General features: G+C 43.7%; 1 protein-coding gene across 9 annotated transcripts in view; it reads right to left on the reverse strand.

The window, feature by feature from the left end:
• The window catches only part of RUBCN (rubicon autophagy regulator), a 68273-nt gene that overhangs the window by 30110 nt on the left and 16978 nt on the right, over positions 1-21185 (reverse strand). For all 9 annotated transcript variants that reach the window (XM_073023802.1, XM_008009697.3, XM_073023797.1 and 6 more), the window contains exons 2-4: positions 8750-8903; positions 810-893; positions 262-421 (exon numbers count right to left, since the gene is read on the reverse strand). In XM_073023802.1, the coding sequence (XP_072879903.1) occupies positions 262-421; positions 810-893; positions 8750-8788 (283 nt within the window). In that variant the 5' untranslated portion in view covers positions 8789-8903. The remainder of the gene's footprint in view (positions 1-261; positions 422-809; positions 894-8749; positions 8904-21185) is intronic.

The following is a 21185-nucleotide window of genomic DNA, read 5'->3' on the forward strand; positions in this document are numbered from 1 at the left end:
ATACAAAATGAGCGGGGCGTGGTGGTGCATGCCGGTAATCCCAGCTACTTGGGAGGCTGAGGCAGGAGAATTGCTTGAACCCGGGAGGCGGAGGTTGCAGTGAGCTGAGATTGAGCCACTGCACTCCAGCCTGGGCGACAGAGCGAAACTCTGTCTCAAAGAAAGAAAGAAAAATAGGAGGCCCTGGTACTAGAGCGATGAATAGTGAGGTGGGTGACAATGAGGAAGCACAGACGACAATCCTAAGTGGCCTCCACCTACCTGTGTAGAATTTTCTGATGTACTGTCTATCCCCGAGCAGAGGCCGGAGCTGGGCTGAGAGGCAGTGGTATTGCAGGCTGTGCTGCAGCCACAACTCGGCAACAGCACGTTCACTCACACCATCAGCACTGCTCTGGCCGTTCTCGTGCAAGCTGATGAACTGGGAAGCAAAGGGGTATGAGTCAAAACATACATCCTGGTAGATACGGCAAGATTGAGGCCCAATGACCTGAGAACTAAATTGAGACAGTTAAGGGAAACGCTTTGAAAAGCTTCACCCTGGGTCCCATATATGCAGGCTTTTTTGAAAATAACAAAACTTTTCTATTCCTTCCCCAGAGGAGAAAAAGTGGCCTGGATGAATGGGTTTGCATGTTTTTTTTTTTAAGCAAATAAAGTCGGTCCCTAGAGGGATAATTAATTTCCTTTCCTTGGTTGATAGGCAACTTGACATATTCCCTCAAGAGTCTAGAAGATTCTTCTGACGGAGCCTCAAACAGTGAAGACCCACAGCTCTGCCAGCACAGCCGCTCTGCTCTCACTCTTACCTTCTCCACGTGAAGGGCTGAGTGGGGACTGAGCCACCGGATGTCTTTCACGAACTGCCAGTAATCAGTCTGGCGGCGGCACGCCTGTGAAGGGAACATATGCAATGAGCAAATCACTACCATTCCGGACCAGACCCAGTTCTAGGGTTGGCATTCAAAGACAGGAAAAAGAGCACAGCCTTCCCTTGCCTCATCAAAGGTTCTCAGCAGCAATCAAAGGCATACATACAGAGGCCAGGGGTGGTGGCTCAAACCTGTAACTCAGCGCTTCAGGAGGATTGCTTGGGTACAGGTAGACTGGCCCATCTCTACAAACAATTTAAAGCTTACTCCGAGTGGTGGGACATGCCTTAGTCCCAGCTACTCAGGAGGCTGAGGTGGGAGCATCACTTGAGCCTGGGAAGTCAAAGCTGCAGTGAGCCATGATCGTCCCACTGCACTCCTGCCTGGGCAACAGAGTGAGGCCCTATCTCAGGGGAAAAAAAAAAAAAAAAAGAAAGAAAGAAAAAAGAAATACATACACTTGACATATGTTTACCCTTTTAAAGAATATGTATCACATAACTTCCTGGAGAGCAATTTAGCAATAGCTACCAAAATTCAAAGGCACATGTTCTTTAATCTAAGAATTCTAGGAATTTATCCTACGGTAAAAGGCAAAATGATCTATACACAAGCACTGTTACTAACAGCAAATGACTGGAAATAATCTAAATATCCATTCCGGGGGACTGGCTAGATAAGTGACGGTACATACAGACAATGGAATATTACAAAATGACAAGTGTAAGAAAGAATGAAGAAGCTCTTTATGTAATGATTTCAGATGAATTACAAAATATATTAAGTGAAAAAGGCAAGATACAGAATAGTTACTACAGTATGCTATTATTTATATTTAAAAAGTTGCAGGTAAAGCAAAGAAAACAATTGATAATTGCTTTTGTAAGCATAAAACTTCTCTGGAAGTGCAGGGCATAGTGGCTCACGCCTGTAATCCCAGCACCCTGGGAGCCAAGGTGGGAGGCTGCCTGACGGCAGGAGCTTGAGACCAGCCTGGGCAACATAGGGAGACCCTGTCTCTAAAAAAAATTTTTTTAATTAAAAAAAATTCTCTGTAAGGAAACTAGTAAATGGTAGTTTTTTATGTGATCAGAAGGGAGCAAGACTTTTCACTGTATACAGTTTTATACTTTTTTATTACCTAGCTATGTAAAATAGTGTTCAAAAATTAAATACTTTTAAAGTTATAGAGTGATATATATAGTACAACCTTAATATTTTAAAAAAACCACACAAAACATAGAAAAAAGCAGAAAATACACCTCAGTGTTAGAGTGGTTACTATCGCTTAGTGTTGGGATTACGAGTGATATTTACTTTCTTCTAAGGTCTTTTTGGTATTTTCTGAATTTTCAAGAAAGAAAATATATCACCTACATATTCAGGAAAAAACCCACAAAGGTCTTTTTTATTATTATTGTTTTTTTTTTTTAATTGGACCATCTGTGTTGCCAAGAACTAGTTTCGTTCTTGATGGTGGCAAAAGGGGGAATCACTTCTGTTCAGCTGAGCGATCTCAGGGGCTAAATGTCCCACATTTCTAAGCAACAGAAAAGAGGCTATCAAATATGCCTTGCCTTCTGGAAGGACTAAAAAGGGAGCCCAGATGCAGCTGTCAAGAAAAATGAGATCCCTCTAAGAATACGATTGTGATGTTACAGCTTTCCGCTGGCCCTGAGTGGCTTTTTAAAAATACAATTCACATTCCATAACGCTTCCTTTTGAAAGCCGGGAGGGGACATGAGCAGCATGAATCACCATATCAGCCCCTATCAGCCCCTCCTCCCGACAAGGGCACAACACCCAGAATAGCTTGGCGATGACGCCGCAGCCTGAAACCTTTGAAAGCCCTCATCTTTCAGAGGGAGGAAATGAAAGGGAAAAACAAGTTCTTGACGCAGACTTTAATTCTCAGATCTTTACAAGGCAGAACAGAGCAGCAAGGAAACTGGCACAGATCTTTTGTTTTTGATTCTTCCCACTAGAGCCTGCAGTTGCTAAACATGTGTGTGTACATACGACATATCTGCCTGATTTGTTCTGCTTCTGATTACTAACACTACTGGGGTTCTCAGGACAGGAGGCATGTAAAAAAGGAGAGAGAAAAGATAAAATAAAAACAAATGAAAAAATTAAAAATACTCCTGCTATTTTGCAGATGATCATATGCTTTGATATTTTCCATTCTGATGACCAGATACTTTCACAGATATTATCACATTCTTTTTTTTTTTTGAGACAGAGTTTTGCTCGTTACCCAGGCTGGAGTGCAATGGTACAATCTCAGCTCACTGCAACCTCCACCTCCCAGGTTCAAGCAATTCTCTTGCTTCAGCCTCCCGAGTAGCTGGGATTATAGGCATGCACCACCACGCCTGGCAAATTTTATATTTTTAGCAGAGATGGGGTTTCACCATGTTGGTCAGGCCGGTCTCGAACTTCTGACCTCAGGTGATCCGCCCGCCTCAGTCTCCTGAAGCGCTAGGATTACAGGTGTGAGCCACTGTACCTGGCCAGATATTATCACTTTTAATAACTATAACAAGATATGTGAACAGGGTTTTGCATTTATCAAGTAGCTTTCATTTCAGAGTCTCATTGATTTGACTTGCATTTCACTTTCAGGCACAGATGGTGAAACTGTCTTGTAATATGGTTAAGTGATTACTCTAGATGACAGTTTAATATTAGTAACAGGGCCAAGAAAAGAATCCATTTGCTATTAGGACACAAGTACCTGACCCACTGAGTGGCAGTGCCACTAATCTGGTAGCTATTTTGGTCAGCAGCCTGGGAAACTTGCACTGAGTTTCTGTAAAACACGCTGGCATGATTCCCAAGTTTCTGACGTGGAGACTGAGTAGGTCAATGCCGCCAGTAAGAAGAAGGTCAATCTCATGAGAGAAAATAAGTTTAGTTTTGGTCATGTTGTGCTCGGGCCTGAAAGACAGCCAGACAGTAATGTACAGGAGACAGCTAGTGTTCTGGATCTAGAGTTCGGCAGAGACGCCTGAGGTGGGGGTCATCAATGGGTGAGTGATAGTGCAATGTGAGTGGATGAGACTGCTTCAGGAAAATACACAGAGTAAGAGAGAAGGGCATACGGCAGAATTGCATTCAAAAAAATTCCAGACCGGGCGCGGTGGCTCACGCCTGTAATCCCAGCACTTTGGGAGGCTGAGGCAGGCGGATCATGAGGTCAGGAGATAGAGGCCATCCTGGCTAACACGGTGAACCCCTGTCTCTACTAAAAACACAAAAAAATTAGCCGGGCGTGGTGGCGGGCGCCTGTTGTCCCAGCTGCTCAGGAGGCTGAGGCAGGAGAATGGCGTGAGCCCGGGAGTGGAGCTCGCAGTGAGCCCAGATCGCACCACTGCGCGCCAGCCTGGGCGACAGAGCGAGACTCCGTCTCAAAAAAAAAAAGAGAAAACAAAGACGGAAGAGTTATATAATTTGTCCAGCACCACTCAGTTAATGGCGAAGCTGAGGTTAAAATGTGAGCAGTCTGATTCAAAAGTCCATAATTTTAACTACTACATCACTTTATTTTCCATGGACGTGAGTAGTGAGTCCAGAGTAGGTTCTTACTGATCTAGGTTCTTACTGATTCCAAAGACTTTTGTCAGTCTATGATACAGTGTTGCCTCCATAGTCCTAGAATGGTGCTTTTTGTTTTTCTGGGTTTGCTTTTTTTTTTTTTTTGAGACAGGGTCTCACTCTAGGCTGGAGTACAGTGGCACAATCAGCTCACTGCAACCTCAACCTCTCAGGCTTAAGCCATTTTCCCACCTCAGCCTCCTGAGTAGCTGAGTCTACAGGCATGCATCACCATGGCTGGCTAATATTTTAAATTTTTTAGAGATGGGGATCTCGCTGTGTTGCCCAGGCTGATCTTGTAATCCTGGTCTCAAAATTCTAGTGATCTTCCTGCCTCAACTTCCCAAAGTGCTGGAATTACAGGCATAAGCCACCATGCCCAGCCAAGTATACATACTTTAATACCAATTAGTTGATTAGCTCTTTTCCAATGTGATTGCTGAGAATAAATTCTGATAAAAAAGAAAGATGAGCTTAGAGTTCCAGGTAGTTATACTAGGTCCTGACAGGGGAGGACGTGAGTGAGCACACACAATTATGCATGCATCTGTGAGGTCTGATTTTTTTTAAATAGGAGGATACCAAACCCCAATGACTCACATGGCAATTTTATCTGGAATCAAAATGTATTTAAAACACTGCAAATGGAATAACTGCCAAAGAGAAAGCAGAAACCTTTAAGTATTATTGGATTCTACTCATTTCAAAACTCAAAGCTGATTAGAGTTTTTGAGGTTATAAAGAAAAACAAACTCAGCCAGGTGTGGTGGCTCACGCCTGTAATCCCAGCACTTTGGGAAGTCAAGGCAGGTGGATCACCTGAGGTCCAAAGTTCGAGACCAGTCTGAGCAACATGGAGAAACCGCATCTCTACTAAAAATACAAAATTAGCCAGGCGTGGTGGTGCGTGACTGTAATCCCAGCTACTCAGGAGGCTGAGGCAGGAGAATCACTTGAACCCAGGAGACAGAGGCTGCGGTGAGCTGAGATCGTGCCACTGCACCACAGCCCGGGCAACAAGAGTGAGACTCCATCTTGAAAAAAAAAAAAAGAAAAAGAAATTCAACATTAATAAAGTTTATATTTTAAAAATGTAAGCTACAATCAAACTATTATAGTTTGTAGCTTAAATTTTGATTGTAGCTTACATTTTTAAAATATAAACTTTATTGATATAAAGTAAAATTCAAAGGATATTCTAAATATGACAATATTTTATAAATAGTTCTCAGATTGTCCTAGGATGCTAGGAGGAAAATTAAATGAGTCATTGTGTCCTCCTCGCCCTCCTGCCCCTCCTCGCCCTCCTCGCCCTCCTCATCGTAGCACACACTTGGAGAGTTCTTCCTATTCTCTTAACACTTTACATACCACACCCACCCTAGAGGTAGATAGCTGCTACCTCATTTCACTGGTGAGGAAACTAAGGCACGAAGAGGTTAAGCATTTTGCCCAAGGTTACACAGCTAACACATGAAGGAGCTGAACACCGAATCCAGGCAGCCTGGCTCTCCCCTGAACCACACGACCTATTAACGACGCCTATTGCAGTCACGTGAGTTCACTACTGACTCTTCTTCTCCAGTCGCTTTCGTGCCTGCTAGTTTTCGCAGACATTCTGAGGATAAAGTCTCACTATCCCAACAAGAAAGCACATTAATTCTTTCTTCCTATTATTAATTTGGAGTAGATAGTAATAACAAAGTCTAAATTTAGGGAACAGATGAAAATTCTAATTCAAAAAGAATCACAGGAAGAACTGATTATTTTGTTTCAGGAAAGTGATGTTGGTTCTAATTACACCAATCTTATCAAGCCTAAGCAATTAATTATCACTGGAACACACTGGCTTCCAGGCAAAAGGATTCCCGTAGGAAAGTACTTTTAATGCAACCGAGCACGTGGAGTTTCACCTTCTCGTTCTTTTTTTTTTTTTTGAGACAGGGTCTCACTCTGTCTCCCAGGCTGGAGTGCAGGGGTGTGATCTTGGCTCGCTGCAGCCTCCACCTCCCGGGTTCAAGCGATTCTCCTGCCTCGGCCACCTGAGTAGCTGGGATTACAGGCACGTGCCACCACACCCAGCTAATTTTTGTAATTTTAGTAGACACAGAGTTTCACCACGTTGGCCAGGCTGGTCTTAAACTGATCTCAAGTGATCTGCCCGACTCGATCTCCCAAAGTGCTGGGATTACAGGAGGCAGGAGCCACTGTGGCTGGCCACCTTCTCGTTCTGTAGAAACATTTCATGCATGAAAGTCAGAAATAAATGAACATGTTTTTGCCTTGGCTGTTTTTCTTTCTTTATCCACTTCTGAAAAGACAGCATGGTTTTAAAACCAAACTAAGACTCAGAAGAAAAAGCTTCCTGGCTGTGATGGGCTAAGACTGCTCCTCCAAGGTGTCTCCATCCTAATTCCTGGAGCCTGGGAATGTTACTTTGATGACAAAAGGGACTTTGCAGGTGTAATTAAATTAAGGATTTTGAGGTGGGGCGATTATACTGGATGATCCACGTGGGCCCAATGTCACTGTAAGAGTCCTTTTAGGAGGGAGGGAGGAATGGTGATAAGGAGAGGAGGGAGGGAGGAACGGTCATAAGGAGAGGAGGGAGGAACGGTCATAAGGAGAGGAGGGAGGAATGGTCATAAGGAGAGGAGGGATGGAGGAATGGTCATAAGGAGAGGAGGGAGGAATGGTCATAAGGAGAGGGAGGGAGGAATGGTCATAAGGAGAGGAGGGATGGAGGAATGGTCATAAGGAGAGGGAGGGAGGAATGGACCATAAGGACAGGAGGGATGGAGGAATGGTCCATAAGGAGAGGAGGGATGGAGGAATGGTCATAAGGAGAGGAGGGATGGAGGAATGGTCATAAGGAGAGGAGGGAGGAATGGTCATAAGGAGAGGGAGGGAGGAATGGTCATAAGGAGAGGAGGGAGGGAGGAATGGTCATAAGGAGAGGAGGGAGGGAGGAAGGGTCATAAGGAGAGGAGGGATGGAGGAATGGTCATAAGGAGAGGAGGGATGGAGGAATGGTCATAAGGAGAGGAGGGAGGGAGGAATGGTCCATAAGGAGAGGAGGGAGGGAGGAATGGTCCATAAGGAGAGGAGGGATGGAGGAATGGTCCATAAGGAGAGGAGGGATGGAGGAATGGTCATAAGGAGAGGGATGGAGGAATGGTCATAAGGAGAGGAGGGAGGGAGGAATGGTCATAAGGAGAGGAGGGAGGGAGGAATGGTCATAAGGAGAGGAGGGATGGAGGAATGGTCATAAGGAGAGGAGGGAGGGAGGAATGGTCATAAGGAGAGGAGGGAGGGAGGAATGGTCATAAGGAGAGGAGGGAGGGAGGAATGGTCATAAGGAGAGGAGGGAGGGAGGAAGGGTCCATAAGGAGAGAAAGGGATGTGAAAGCAGAGAGGGCTGGGCACGGTGGCTCAGGTCTGTAATCCCAGCACTTTGGGAGGCTAAGGCAGGACCACTTGAGACCAGGAATTCACTACCGGCCTGGGCAACATGGCGAAATCCTGTCTCTACAAAAAATACAAAAAATAGCGGGGTGTGGTGGCGGGTGCCTGTAGCCCTAGCTACTTGGGAGGCTGAGGTGGGAGGACTGCTTGAACCTGGGAGGTCGAGGCTGCAGCGAGTCATGATTGCATCATTGCACTCCAGCCTGGGTGACAGAGCGAGACCCTGTCTCAAAACACAAACAAACAAACAAACAAAGGGGCAGAGAGATCTGAAAGTGCTGTTGGCTCTGAAGATGGAGAAAGTGGTCAAGAGCCAAAGAATGCAGGAAACCTAGAGAAGCTGGAAAAGGCAAGGAAATGGATTCTCCATGGAGCATCCAGAGGGCACATGTGGTCCTGCAAGGGGGTGGATTCTCCACGGAGCGTCCGGAGGGCGTGTGGCCCTGCAGACACCTTGGTTTCAGCCCCGTGAAACTCATTTCGGACTTCGATCTCAAGAACTGTAAGATGAGAAATCCGTGTTGTTTTAAGCCATTAAGTCTGTAGTTGCTTGTTACAGCAACAATAGGAAACTTTTAAGTTGACCTTATCTCTTGCTGCTGATTTGCTGTCCTACCCAGTGATTGATTCATTCCATCAACATCTATGGCCCATCAGACACGATGTGAAATGTTCTGTATATTAAAAAAAATATTAAGTCACAGCTGCTCTCAGGAGTTCACAGACTAGTAGCCTCCATCTCCTCCCTGCCAATCTGACTGTTTCTTTTCAACAAGTGAGTCGGCCAATCTGGTAAACCCAGGAGTTCTGCGTACCTGGTCACGGATAAGCCCGTGATAGAGGATGCTCTGCATGTCCCTGCAGAGCCGCTCCAAGCCACCATACTTAGACCAGACGTTGGGGCTGCTGGCTGATACCAAACCCTCCACCGTAGTCTTCAAATGGCCCAGCAACTGCCAGTGTTCCCTCCTGCAAGGGCATCAGTTACCAATGGTTAGTTACCTTTGTTGTGCCTGATCTGGATCATATCAAAGAGAGCCTCAGCCGAGGAGACCCCACCCCACATCCTGACATCCTCTCCCCTATTAATTTTCATTTGGGCGTAAAACTCAACTCTGAGAGAATCAAAGTTGTGAATGATACTAATATAAAGACAAAAAGCAAAAAGCAAAAACTCTCACATTCAAATGGTACGTTACGCTTTGTAAGGGGATTTTCATCTACTATCTCACCCAATCCTCACGTAAGTAGCATATAACTCTAACTTTACAGGCGTATAACCCATTCACATCCATTTTTATTTTTTGAGACACTTACTCCGTCGCCCAGGCTGAAGTGCGGTGGCACAATCACAGCTCACTGCAGCCTCAACCTCCCAGGTTCGGGTGATCCTCCCACCTCAACCTCCCGAGTAGCTGGGAACTACAGATGTGCAACAACACAGCCTGAAGATTTTTAAATTTTTTGTAGAGATGGGGTCTCACTGTGTTGCCCAGGGTGGTCTCTAACTCCTGGTCTCAAGGGATCCTCCCACTTCAGCCTCGTAAAGAGCTGGGATTACAGATGTGATCCACCGCACTCAGCCTAAGATCCATTTCTTAACAACGACAGTACCTGCACAATATACAAAGATGAAGGCATCCACCAGACATCTTCTGCCAAACAAAAAAGGCCAGAAACGACTTCTTATTTCCTACATTTCCAAGCGCTAACTACAGCATCGTGAAGGACAGAAACTGTAGTACTAAGGCGGTCACTAAAATGTCATTTATGGTTATACCGTAAGAAACGGCCATTGCAGAGGCCAATCGACTGCCAACTTTTGCTCAGTGACTCTGCATATCCTATGCCTCTTCCTCAGAGCTAACTAGCCTCTGATTTCTTAGTGACACGGTTTTCACATGTGCCAACAGGTTACAATCCGGTCTCACGGGCCTAAGAATCAGTCTGACTCATGAAGTGACTCTGCATACCTGTGTTCTGATTCATTCTGTACTGATCTTACAAGGTTAACTGTTAAAGGACATCATGAGGCTGGGCGCAGTGGCTCATGCCTGTAATCCCAGCAATTTGGGAGGCTGAGGTGGGTGGATCACCTGAGGTCAGGAGTTCGAAACCAGCCTGGCCAACATGGCAAAACCCCATCTCTACCAAAAAATACAAAAATTAGCCGGGTGTGGTGGCACACGCCTGTAATCCCAGCTACGCGGGAGACTGAGACAGGAGAATCGCTTGGACCTGGGAAGCGGAGGTTGCAGTGAGCTGAGATCGCGCCACTGCACTCCAGCCTGGGCAACACGCGTGAGACTCTGTCTCAAAAAAAAAAAAAGAACATCATGATAAATCCAAAAGCAAACATTAAGTACTCTATCATCCTAGGGCTTTGATTCCAAAATTATACAAAAAGCACTGACATCTTAGAAACTTTGAGCACTCAGATCTACCTATAATTTCCTCCGGACAAAGCTGAGGAATTTTCCTTCCTCACAATAAAGTGTCCCTGAGGTGCCAAAGCTACAAAAGAATGTGGCTTTTATTCTAAGATACACCAAACAATCTATATTTGGTATTTGGTATTTTCTCCTGTAGAAGACGACTTTTGTAAAAATTTGATTTACATAGCTACTGTATTTAGTGTCACCTTTAAAAAAAATTTTGATTGACACATAATAGTACATATTTATAGTATACAATGGATACACTGCGCATTGATGGCAACAAATTAGCATATCCTTCATCTTAAATAGTTATCATTTCCCTGTGATGAGAACATTCAAAAACCTCTCTTCCAGCTGTTCTGAAATACACCATACACTGTTAACCCTCGTCGTCTTACTGTGCAACAGAGCACCAGAACGTACTCCTCCTACCTGTCACCTTGGGCCTGTTGACCAATCTCTCTCCATCCCCTTCTCCCGCCTTCCTGTGCTACAGAGCACCAGAATGTCCTCCTACCTGTCACCTTGGGCCTGCTGACCAATCTCTCTCCATCCCCTTCTCCCTCCTACCCTCCTCATCCTCTGGCAACCACTATTCCACTCTCTACTTCCACGAGAACAACTTTCTAGATTAGACGAGTTATAGCATGTGACAGCTGTCTTTCTGTGCCTGGCTTATTGCACTTACTGTAACATCTTCCAGGTTCACCCATGTTGCCAAAACTGAAAGAATTAAGGCTGAATTGTATTCCACGGTGTATACACATACGGTTATCTTCAGCCTTTACTCTGTTGATGGACATTTTTTTTAAGACAGAGTCTCACTCTCTGTCGCCCAGGCTGGAGTGCAGTGTCATGATCTTGGCTCACTGCAACCTCTGCCTCCCAGGTTCAAGCGATTCTCCTGCCTCAGCCTCCCGTGTAGCTGGGACGACAGGCGCAGGTCACCATGTCTGGATAATTTTTGTGTTTTTAGATGGGGTTTCGCCATGATGGCCAGACTAGTCTCAGACTCCTGGCCTCACGAGGTCTGTGCACTTCGGCCTCCCAAAGTACTGGAATTACAGGCATGAGCCACCGTGCCCAGCTGTTGATGGACATTTAAGTTGATTCCATATCTTGGCTATCATGAATAGCACTGCAATAAACAGAGGAGTACAGATACCACTTTGATACACTGATGGCATTTCCTCTGGATATATACTCAGTATCGGGATGGCCTGACCCACATGGTAGTTCTATTTTTAACTTTTTGAGGAACCTCCGAACTACGTTGCATGATGGGAACCTCCGAACTGTGTCGCGTGATGGGAGCCTCCGGACTGTGTCGCGTGATGGGAGCCTCCGGACTGTGTCGCGTGATGGGAACCTCCGAACTGTGTCGCGTGATGGGAACCTCCGGACTGCATCGCCTAATGCCTGCACTGACTTGTATTCCCACCAGCAGCGTATAAGGATTCCCTTTCCTCCCCATCCTCACTGACACTGGCTTCTGATTTTTTTTTTTCTTCTTTTTTTTTTAATGTGGAGCGATTAGATTTGGTTTGCTAGTATTTTGTGAAGGATTTCTGCATCTATACTCATTGGGGGTACTAGCCTGCAGTTTTTTCTCTCGTGTCCCTCTCTAGCTTTGGTACCAGGATAATGTTGGCCTCATAGAATGAGTATGGAGGAATTCTCTCTCCTTCAATTTTGTGGAATAATTTGGGAAGAATTGGTATTAGTTCTTCCTTAAAGGTGTGGTAGAATTCAGCAGTGACGACATCAGGCCCTGGGCTTCTCTTTCACAGGAGACTTATTACTGATTCAATCTCATTATTCATTATCGGTCTGTCCAGGTTTTCTATTTCTTCATGATTGAGTATCGGTAAGCTGTATGTGTCCAGAAATTTCTTCACTTCTTCTAGGTTTTCCAATTTCTTGGCACAGAGTTGCTCATAACAGCCTCTAGTGATTCTTTGTATTTCTGTGCTGTCAGTTGCAATGTCTCCTTTTTGTCTCTGATTTTATTTATTTTGAGTCTTTTTTCCCCCTCGGTCTAGCTAAAGGTTTGTTAATTTTATCTTTTTAAAAAAACAACTCTTTTGTTAACCTTTTATATTGTTTTTTTTTTTTTCAGTCTCTATTTCATTTATTTCTGCTCTGATCTTTATTATTTCTTTCCTTCTACTAATTCTGGGTTTTGTTTGTCCTGGTTTTCTAGTTTCTTGAGGTGTAACATTAGGTTGAGATCTTTCTACTTTTTTGATGTAGATGTTAATTGCTATTAACTTCCCTCTTAGTACTACTTTTGCAGTATCCCACTGTTTTGGTAGGCTGTGTTCCCATTGTCATTTGTCTCAATAAATTTTCTAATTCCTTCTTAATTCTTCATTGACCAACTGGTTGTTCAGGAGTATGCTGTGTAATTTCCAAGTATTTGTATAGTTTCCTAAGTTGTTGTTCTTATTGATTTCTAGTTGCGTTGCATTGCATTGAAGTCACAAAAGATACTTGAATGGCTGGGTGCAGTGGCTCATGCCTGTAATCCTAGCACTTTGGGAGGCCGAGGTGGGCGGATCACTTGAGGTCAGGAGTTCAAGACCAGCCTGGTCAACATGGTGAAACCCCATCTCTACTAAAAGTACAAAAAAATTAGCCAGGTGTGGTGGTGGTGTGTGTGTAATCCCAGCTACACAGGAAGCTGAGGCAGGAGAGCTGCTTGAACCTGGGAGGTGGAGGTGGAGCTGGGACTGCACCACTGCACTCCAGCCTGGGTGACAGAGTGAGACTCCATCTCAGATAAATAAGTAAATACTTGATATGATTTCAATTTTTAAAAATTTGTTGAGACCTGTTTTGTGGCCTACCATATGATACCATATATCCTGGAGATGGTTCCATGTGCTGCTCAGAAGAATGCGTATCCTGCAGTTATTGAGTAGAATGTTCTGCAGATGTCTCTGTTAAGTCCATTATAGGATACAGTTTAATGCTGCTGTTTCTTTGTTGATTTTCTGTCTGCATGATCTGTCCATTGCCGAAAGCGGGTATCAGACTTCTCGACTGTTACTGTATCAGAGTTTCTCTCCCCATCTAGGTCTATTAATACTCACTTTATATATTAAGGAGTTCCTATGTTGGGTGCATGCATGCATATACACACACACACACACACACAGATACACACATACACACAGATACAGACACAGACACATACACACACATACATATGCACAGATACACGCATACACACACATACATACACATACACACATATACATACACATACACACATATACATATACATACACACACACACAGATACACACATACAGATACACACACAGACACATACACACACATACATATGCACAGATACACACATACACATACATACACATACATACACATACACACATATACATATACATACACACACACACGCAGATACACACATACACAGATACACACACACACATATACATATGCACAGATACACACATACACATACATACATATACACATACATAAATACACACACACACACACACAAACTGTTATATCCTTTTGTTGAATTGACCTTTCATCATTATACAATGACACTGACTCTTTTTACAGCTTTGGATTTGAAGTCTATTTTCTCTGATATAAGTAAAGCTACTCCTGCTCTCTTTTGGTTTCCATTTGCATAGAGTATCTTTTTCCATCCCTTCCCGTGGAGTCTATGTATGTCCTCACATGTGAAGTGAGATTCTTGGAAGCAGCATATGGTTGGGTCTTATTTGGATGGTTTTTTAAAAATTCACTGAGTCACTGTCTTTCATTTGGAGAATTTAACCCATTTACATTTAAGGTAATTATCAGTAAGTCAGGTCTGTTACTTGTTTTCTAGTTTTTTACAGTTTCTTTCTTTCCACTACTTCCGTTGTGGCAGTTGATTTTCTCTAGCAGTGTGCTTTGAGTCCTTGCTTTTCAATTTTGGTGTGTCATAGGATTTTGCTTTGTAGTCAGCATGAGGCTTACAAAACACATTTTGTATTTATAAAAAGTTATTTTATTTATTTTTAATTTTTTTATTCTTGAGACATAGTCTCACTCTCACCCAGGCTGGACTACAGTAGCATAATCTCGGCTCACTGCAACCTTCACCTCCCAGGTTCACCCAATTCTCATGCCTCAGCCTCCTGAGTCGTTGGAATTAGAGTTACAGGCCCCTGCCACTGCACCCAGCTAATATTTGTATTTTTGGTAGAGATGGGGTTTCACTATGTTGGCCAGCCCAGTCTCAAACTCTTGACCTCAAGTGATCTGCCCACCTCAGGTTCCCAAAGTGCTGGGATTACAGGTGTGAGCCACCATTCCAGGCCCATAAAAAGTTATTTTAAACTGACAGCAACTTAAGTTTGATCATAAAGATAGGAAAAGAAGCAAACAAAACCTATACTTTAACTCCATTCCTCCCCATATCTGGAATTTTTGAAGTCCTATTTTTACATATTTTTATATTGCCTATCTATTTAGTGTTTTCATCTTTTTAGGATCGTTTACCCAATGACATAATTATCAATATCAGAGAGTTGAAATACTAAATTCAACTGAAGCTCATACACAACGGTTTGATTAAACCATTATGCCTGAATCTCAGATGCAAGTAAACAGATCACAACGGAGAAATAAAATATCCTTTCCAGATCAGGCGCCGGGGCTCACGCCTGTAATCCCAGCAGTTTATGGGGCTGAGGCGGGCGGATCACCTGAGGTCGGGAGTTTGACACCAACCTGACCAACGTGGAGAAACCCCATTCGCTACTAAAAATACAAAAATTAGCCAGGTGTGGTGGCACATGCCTGTAATCCCAGCTACTAGGGAGGCTGAGGCAGGAGAATTGCTTGAACTCGGGAGGCAGAGGTTGTGGTAAGCCGAGATCACGGCATTGCACTCTGGCCTGGGCAACAAGAGTGAAACTCCGTCTCAAAATATATATGTATATATACATCCTTTCCCTATTCTTTAACCATGTTTTTAGCAGGTAAGGTCAGTTTTTCCTATCACCTGCTTGGTAATCGTTATTTGAATGGTATTACCCTGTATTCACATGCAGTCTTTATATGAGCACAATCAAGACCTTGGAATTGAACTGGTTCAAAGCAGCTCTTGGTAGAGAGCCACTTCCACAAGTATACAGAATGTTCTCCTTTAATCACCATAAATGAAATGCACATCTTTCTAACCCTCTCACCCTATGCCTGGGTGGAACCAGGCCTAGTGGCAAGGGAGAGCATAACCCATCTCTACGTGAATCATTTTCAGCAACTCACAATAAAGCCAATCTCAGAATAAAATCCCAACTACCTTCTTCTGGGAGGATCTTGACCACATTCCTCCTTGAAAGAGGAATAGAAATCGCTTAAGTGACTCAAATAAGTATATCTAGGGAAAAACAGTTTTCCTAAATGCCAACTCAGTCTTAAGCTTACCATGTTATAATAAGTAACACTCAAGATTAAAAACCTACAAAACTGTGTAAAGTATTACACTATATAACTAATACATAACTAAAACATAATCATTAAAAATATATGATACGTGCATATCTTATATATGATATATATGAAATATACAATAAATAGTAAACAAGTGAAAGTACTATGCAATTGCAAAGTGAGATTCAAGGTAAGAAATATACATTGGCCTATCTTCAATCCCCAGATAATCTTTTTAGTGGTAAAGGAAACAGCTCCAGCTTACTGGCATGCCGCTTCCACAGTGAGCTCTGTATCTGGGACAGGCCCATGGATCACCGCTGAAAGGCAGGTTGTCCCAAGTCAGGTGATGATTTGATCCCCGAAGTGGAGGAAGAAAGGTGTGATATACACATGACGGAATATCATGAAAGAATGAAAACTTTTGACCAAAAAGTTTCTAAAGCTAATTATAGCATATTAAGGTATAAAAAGCAGAATGTAAAATCAGATTTGTGATCTCAACATAAAAATATGAAAAGAAATAATATGTTAATAGGGGTTACCTTTGGTAATATGGGGGAATTGTAGAGGAGAGGGGAATTGCTTAGGCCTTTCCTGAGACGAGCAATTAATAAAGGATCAGTAGACTGGGTGTGGTAGCTCACGCCTGTAATCCCAGCACTTTGGGAAGCTAAGGCAGGTGGACTGCTCGAGCTCAGGAGTTCGAGACCAGCCTGGGCAACATGGCAAAATCCTGTCTCGATTAAAAAAAACCTAAAAAATCCCTCCCCACAAAAAAAAGGATCAATAATCTAAACAAACAAGAAGCTGGAAAGCCCCATAGAGGATTTTTTAAAATACTCAAGTATCAAGGGCTTCTATGTTGAAACACTGTGGTCAGGCAAGCGTCCCTGGGACTTTGAATGTCAGAAATTACTTCCTGGAAAGAAGTGATGTGTTCTTCCTTCAGGTAGAAAAAAATATAATTAAGTGAAATAATCATTGGTAACACTGAGGTAGCGAGATCCTATCACATTTGTGTTTAATTTTTCTTCTTATCTGGCTATATATTTTGTTTTTAATTATCTAGTATTTAACTTGCAGGCTATGTAGTTGAATATGCTTTTTATATAAATAATATGCTTTAAATAAAGAACATGCTTATAGGAAAAACATACTTGACTCTCTTATATAGTCTCTCAGCTCTGGGGCACCTGAGAGAATGTAACCATTGGCCAGTCCCATACATTTCACGGCTGACAGGAGAATCTTTCTTTTTTTTTGTAGAGATGGGAGTCCTACTATGTTGCTGAGACTGGTCTCAAACTCTTGGGCTCAAGCAATCATCTGGCTTGGCCTCCTAAAGTGCTAGGATTACAGACGTGAGTCACTGCACCCGGCCAAAGGAGAATCTTAATACCTGTAGGTGTGCTTTGTAACTTGACACCCATTTATCAAATGAGTAACATCAAATGTATGGAATTTCAACAATCAGTAGATTTAACATAAGGATGAAAAATCCCTTATGTCAGAAACCGAACCACCAACAAATTCCTTAGCATGGAGGTGAAGAATTCTCCATCATTGGCCCCAATCTAAATACCAACTTTGCTGCTCGGTACTCCTCAGGTTAGGTACAGGCACCTTATCACACGCTATTACAAACGTGCCGACCTCACTCCTACTGCCATGACCTTATTCATGCAGAGCTCTCCACCTGGAATGTCTCTTCTCACCTCATTCAGGGATTCAGGTTCAGCTCTAATTCAACTCTCTCTCAAAATGTTCTAAATAATCTGACCCACTATAGCTCTTTTATTAGCACTCCAAAAGCATATGATGTCACTATACCATTCCTTCTAAAAAATTTTAAGATTGTTATTTAATATTATATAGCTTGTTTCCTGAAGGAAAGGGACTATGTATCTTCTATTTCTTTTGTATTTTATTTTATATGTGTGTATATATATATATATATATATATATTTTTTTTTTTTTTTTTTTTTTTTTTTGAGACAGAGTCTCACTCTGTTACCCAGGCTGGAGTACAGTGGTGTGATCTTGGCTCCCTGCAAGCTCCGCCTCCTGGGTTCACGCCATTCTCCTGCCTCAGCCTCCCGAGTAGCTGGGACTACAGGCGCCCACCACCACGCCCGGCTAATTTTTTGCATTTTTAGTAGAGACAGGGTTTCACCGTGTTAGCCAGGATGGTCTCGATCTCCTGACCTCGTGATCTGCCCACCTCGGCCTCCCAAAGTGCTGGGATTACAGGCGTGAGCCACCGCACCCAGACTGTTTTATTTTTGAGACGGGGTCTCACTCTGTCACCCAGGCTGGAGTGCAGTGGCATGATCTTAGCTCATTGCAACCTCCGCCTCCTCGGTTCAAGCAATTCTCCTGCCTCAGCCTCCTGAGTAGCTGGGATTTCAGGCACCCGCCACCACGCCCAGCTAATTTTTGTATTTTTTAGTAGAGACAGGGTTTCACCATGTTGGTCAGGCTGGTCTTGAATGCCTGACCTCGTGATCCACTCACCTCAGCCTCCCAAAGTGCTGGGATTACAGATCTTTTGTATTTTAAAAAGAAGCAGGAGGAAAATGTCACCCAGTAGAAAGAAAATAGACATCACAGTCATTCAAACTGAATTTGAATTTGAATCTTGGCTGCTCACAAACTAGATGCACATTCTTTTTTTTTTTTTTTGAAACTGAGTTTTGCTCTGCCGCCTAGGTTGGAGGGCAGTGTTGGTGATCTCAGCTCACTGCAACCTCTGCCTCCCGGGTTCAAACAATTCTCCTGCCTCAGCCTCCCAAGTAGCTGAAATTACAGGTGCCTGACACCACACCCAGCTAATGTTTGTATTTTTAGTAGAGATGGGGTTTCACCATATTGGCCAGGCTGGTCTCGAACTCCTGAGCTCAAGTGATCTGCCCACCTTAGCCTCTCAAAGTGCTGGGATTACAGGCGTGAGCCACCTCACCTGGCCTAGATCCACATTCTTGACCAAGCCATTTAAACTCCTGAAGCTTCAATTCCCTCAGTATACAATGGAGACAAGAATTGCTTCACAGAGGAGGGTGTAACTGACCATCTAGGGGAGGCACTATCATGTAGCACAGAATAATATTCTCTTTTCTCTGCCATTTTCCCTCTGTGAACTTACATTGCATAAATCCAATAAATCCAACAACATCAGGAAGGGTATCTAGAATAAAATCTTCTTACCCATTCTGCTTAAAAAGAAAATTCTGCCAAAAATTCCATAGGATTGGACAGTCTGCAACATAATTAAGTTTGGTCACAGTGTCCCACGTCCAAAGAGTATCTCCGCTGCATTTAAACCAAGGCAAAGTCTGTGGGTAAGCACGATTGCAGGGCCCTGCTGATGCTGGTCCTCTCACTGAAGTAGGAAAGCTAGGAAGGGCTTCCTCAAACATTGGATATGACTTTTATCTGCTTGACAGAATGGAAGAAACTTTAAAGGTTTTACTGCAGCACCATAAGGCTGATTTCATGAGCCATATAAGAAAGACAATCTTATGACTTCACCAGGCTCATCTTAGTACTGTCTAGGCAGCAGAATGCTTTACAAACAAGGTAGAGCAGGCACACAACACCACTTTCATAGTAGTGGCACAGGAGGAAAGACAGTGTTTCTGTCTCTTCAGTTTCAGGCAGATGATTTAAAGGTAAAGGGCAAGATGGGCACAATGGCACACACCTGTAGTCCCAGCTCCTTAGGAGGCTGAAGCAGGAGGATTGCTCGACCTCAAAAGTTCAAGTCTAGCCTGGGCAACAATATGAGAACCCTTTAAAAAACAGAAACAGCTGTGGGGAGAGGAACACTGAGAAAAGCTCCAGGCTTAGAGTCCTGGCAGTCAGCTGAAACGCCCTCCTCTCCTGGGTTCTGACAGTAGCACTTTCCCCAAAAGCCTCAAGGGCACGTTCCTGTAATTCTTGTACTAAAAATTGAACTAGCAATTGCTAGTTTGCTTTAAAATCACGTGATCATCCTGCTTGGCTACCAGTTCTATATAAACTGGTAACCCCTAGCATAGTCAAAGGGAGACGCGGAAAAAAGAAAACAGGAAATTAAAAAATGTGAAAAAGTGAAAATGAAGAGGAGAAACGGGAAGAAAGTGGCACTTCCAATGACAACAGGTCCACTAGCATCTGCCCAACTGAAGAGGGATGACCACACTCTTAATGTTTCCACTCCTCAGATAAATATTCACTGAACACCAGCTACGTGTCAGGCACTGGGCTAGGCACTGGTGGTTAAAGAGGGGTTGAGTCCCATCTGTCAGAGAACTCAGGATGTAATGGGGGAATGGGCACTTAGAGAGCCATGTTGTGAAGGGAGACGAGATGTGCTCTAATAGAGTGGGATGCCTTCTAAAGAAGCGTCATTTAAGGGGCGACTAGGAGCTCTCTAGGCAAAGAGGGAGGTATTGCAGTGAGGGTAGAAAAGCAAGAATGAGAACGGCGAGAAAGATGTGAGAGTGGGTGAGTGTGCCATGATTTTGTAACTGGAAACTTCATTAAGTACTAACATAAAGATTCAGGCCAGGCACCGTGGCTCAGGCCTGTAATCCCAGCACTTTGGGAGGCTGAGGCGGGCGATCACGGGGTCAGGAGAATGAACCTGGGAGGCGGAGCTTGCAATGAGCCGAGGTGGTGCCACTGCACTCCAGCCTGGGTGACAAAGCAAGACACCATCTCAAAAAAAAAAAGATTCATTACCAGGGTGAGGAGTTTTGACATAGAAAATGTTCTATTTTCAGTGGGAAAACCACTGAACATTGCTTTTGTTTTGTTCTGTTTTTTGAGACAGTCTCACTCTGTCACCCAGGCTGGAGTGCAGTGGCACCACCTCGGCTCACTGCAAGCTCTGCCTCCCGGGTTCAAGCGATTCTCCTGCCTCAGCCTCCCCAGTAGCTGGGATTACAGGCATGCACAACCACACCTGGCTAATTTTTTGTATTTTTAGTAGAGACAGCATTTTGCCATGTTGACCAGGCTGGTCTCCAGCTCCTGACCTCGGATGACCCACCCACCTCGGTCTCCCAAAGTGCTGGGATGACAGGCATGAGCCACCAAGCCCAGCCAATCACTGAACATCTCTGAGTAAAATATTACAGTAATTTTGTTTCTGAAAAATTAAAGTAGTAGCAGGGTGGGGCTATCTGGAATTGGGACTAAATTCAAGTTGGAAGATTAGTTAAGAAGCTACTGAGGTAATCCCCAAGGAGAGATTATATGGGTCTACAGTGAATAAACTATATCTGCCCAGAATTTGTCCCTTTATTTTGGTAACAGAACCCTGATTTTCCGCTGAGGAACTACCTCTCTACCACTTACCCTG

This window comes from Chlorocebus sabaeus, chromosome 15, assembly GCF_047675955.1.
Source record: "Chlorocebus sabaeus isolate Y175 chromosome 15, mChlSab1.0.hap1, whole genome shotgun sequence".
Taxonomy (NCBI): Eukaryota; Metazoa; Chordata; class Mammalia; order Primates; family Cercopithecidae; genus Chlorocebus; species Chlorocebus sabaeus.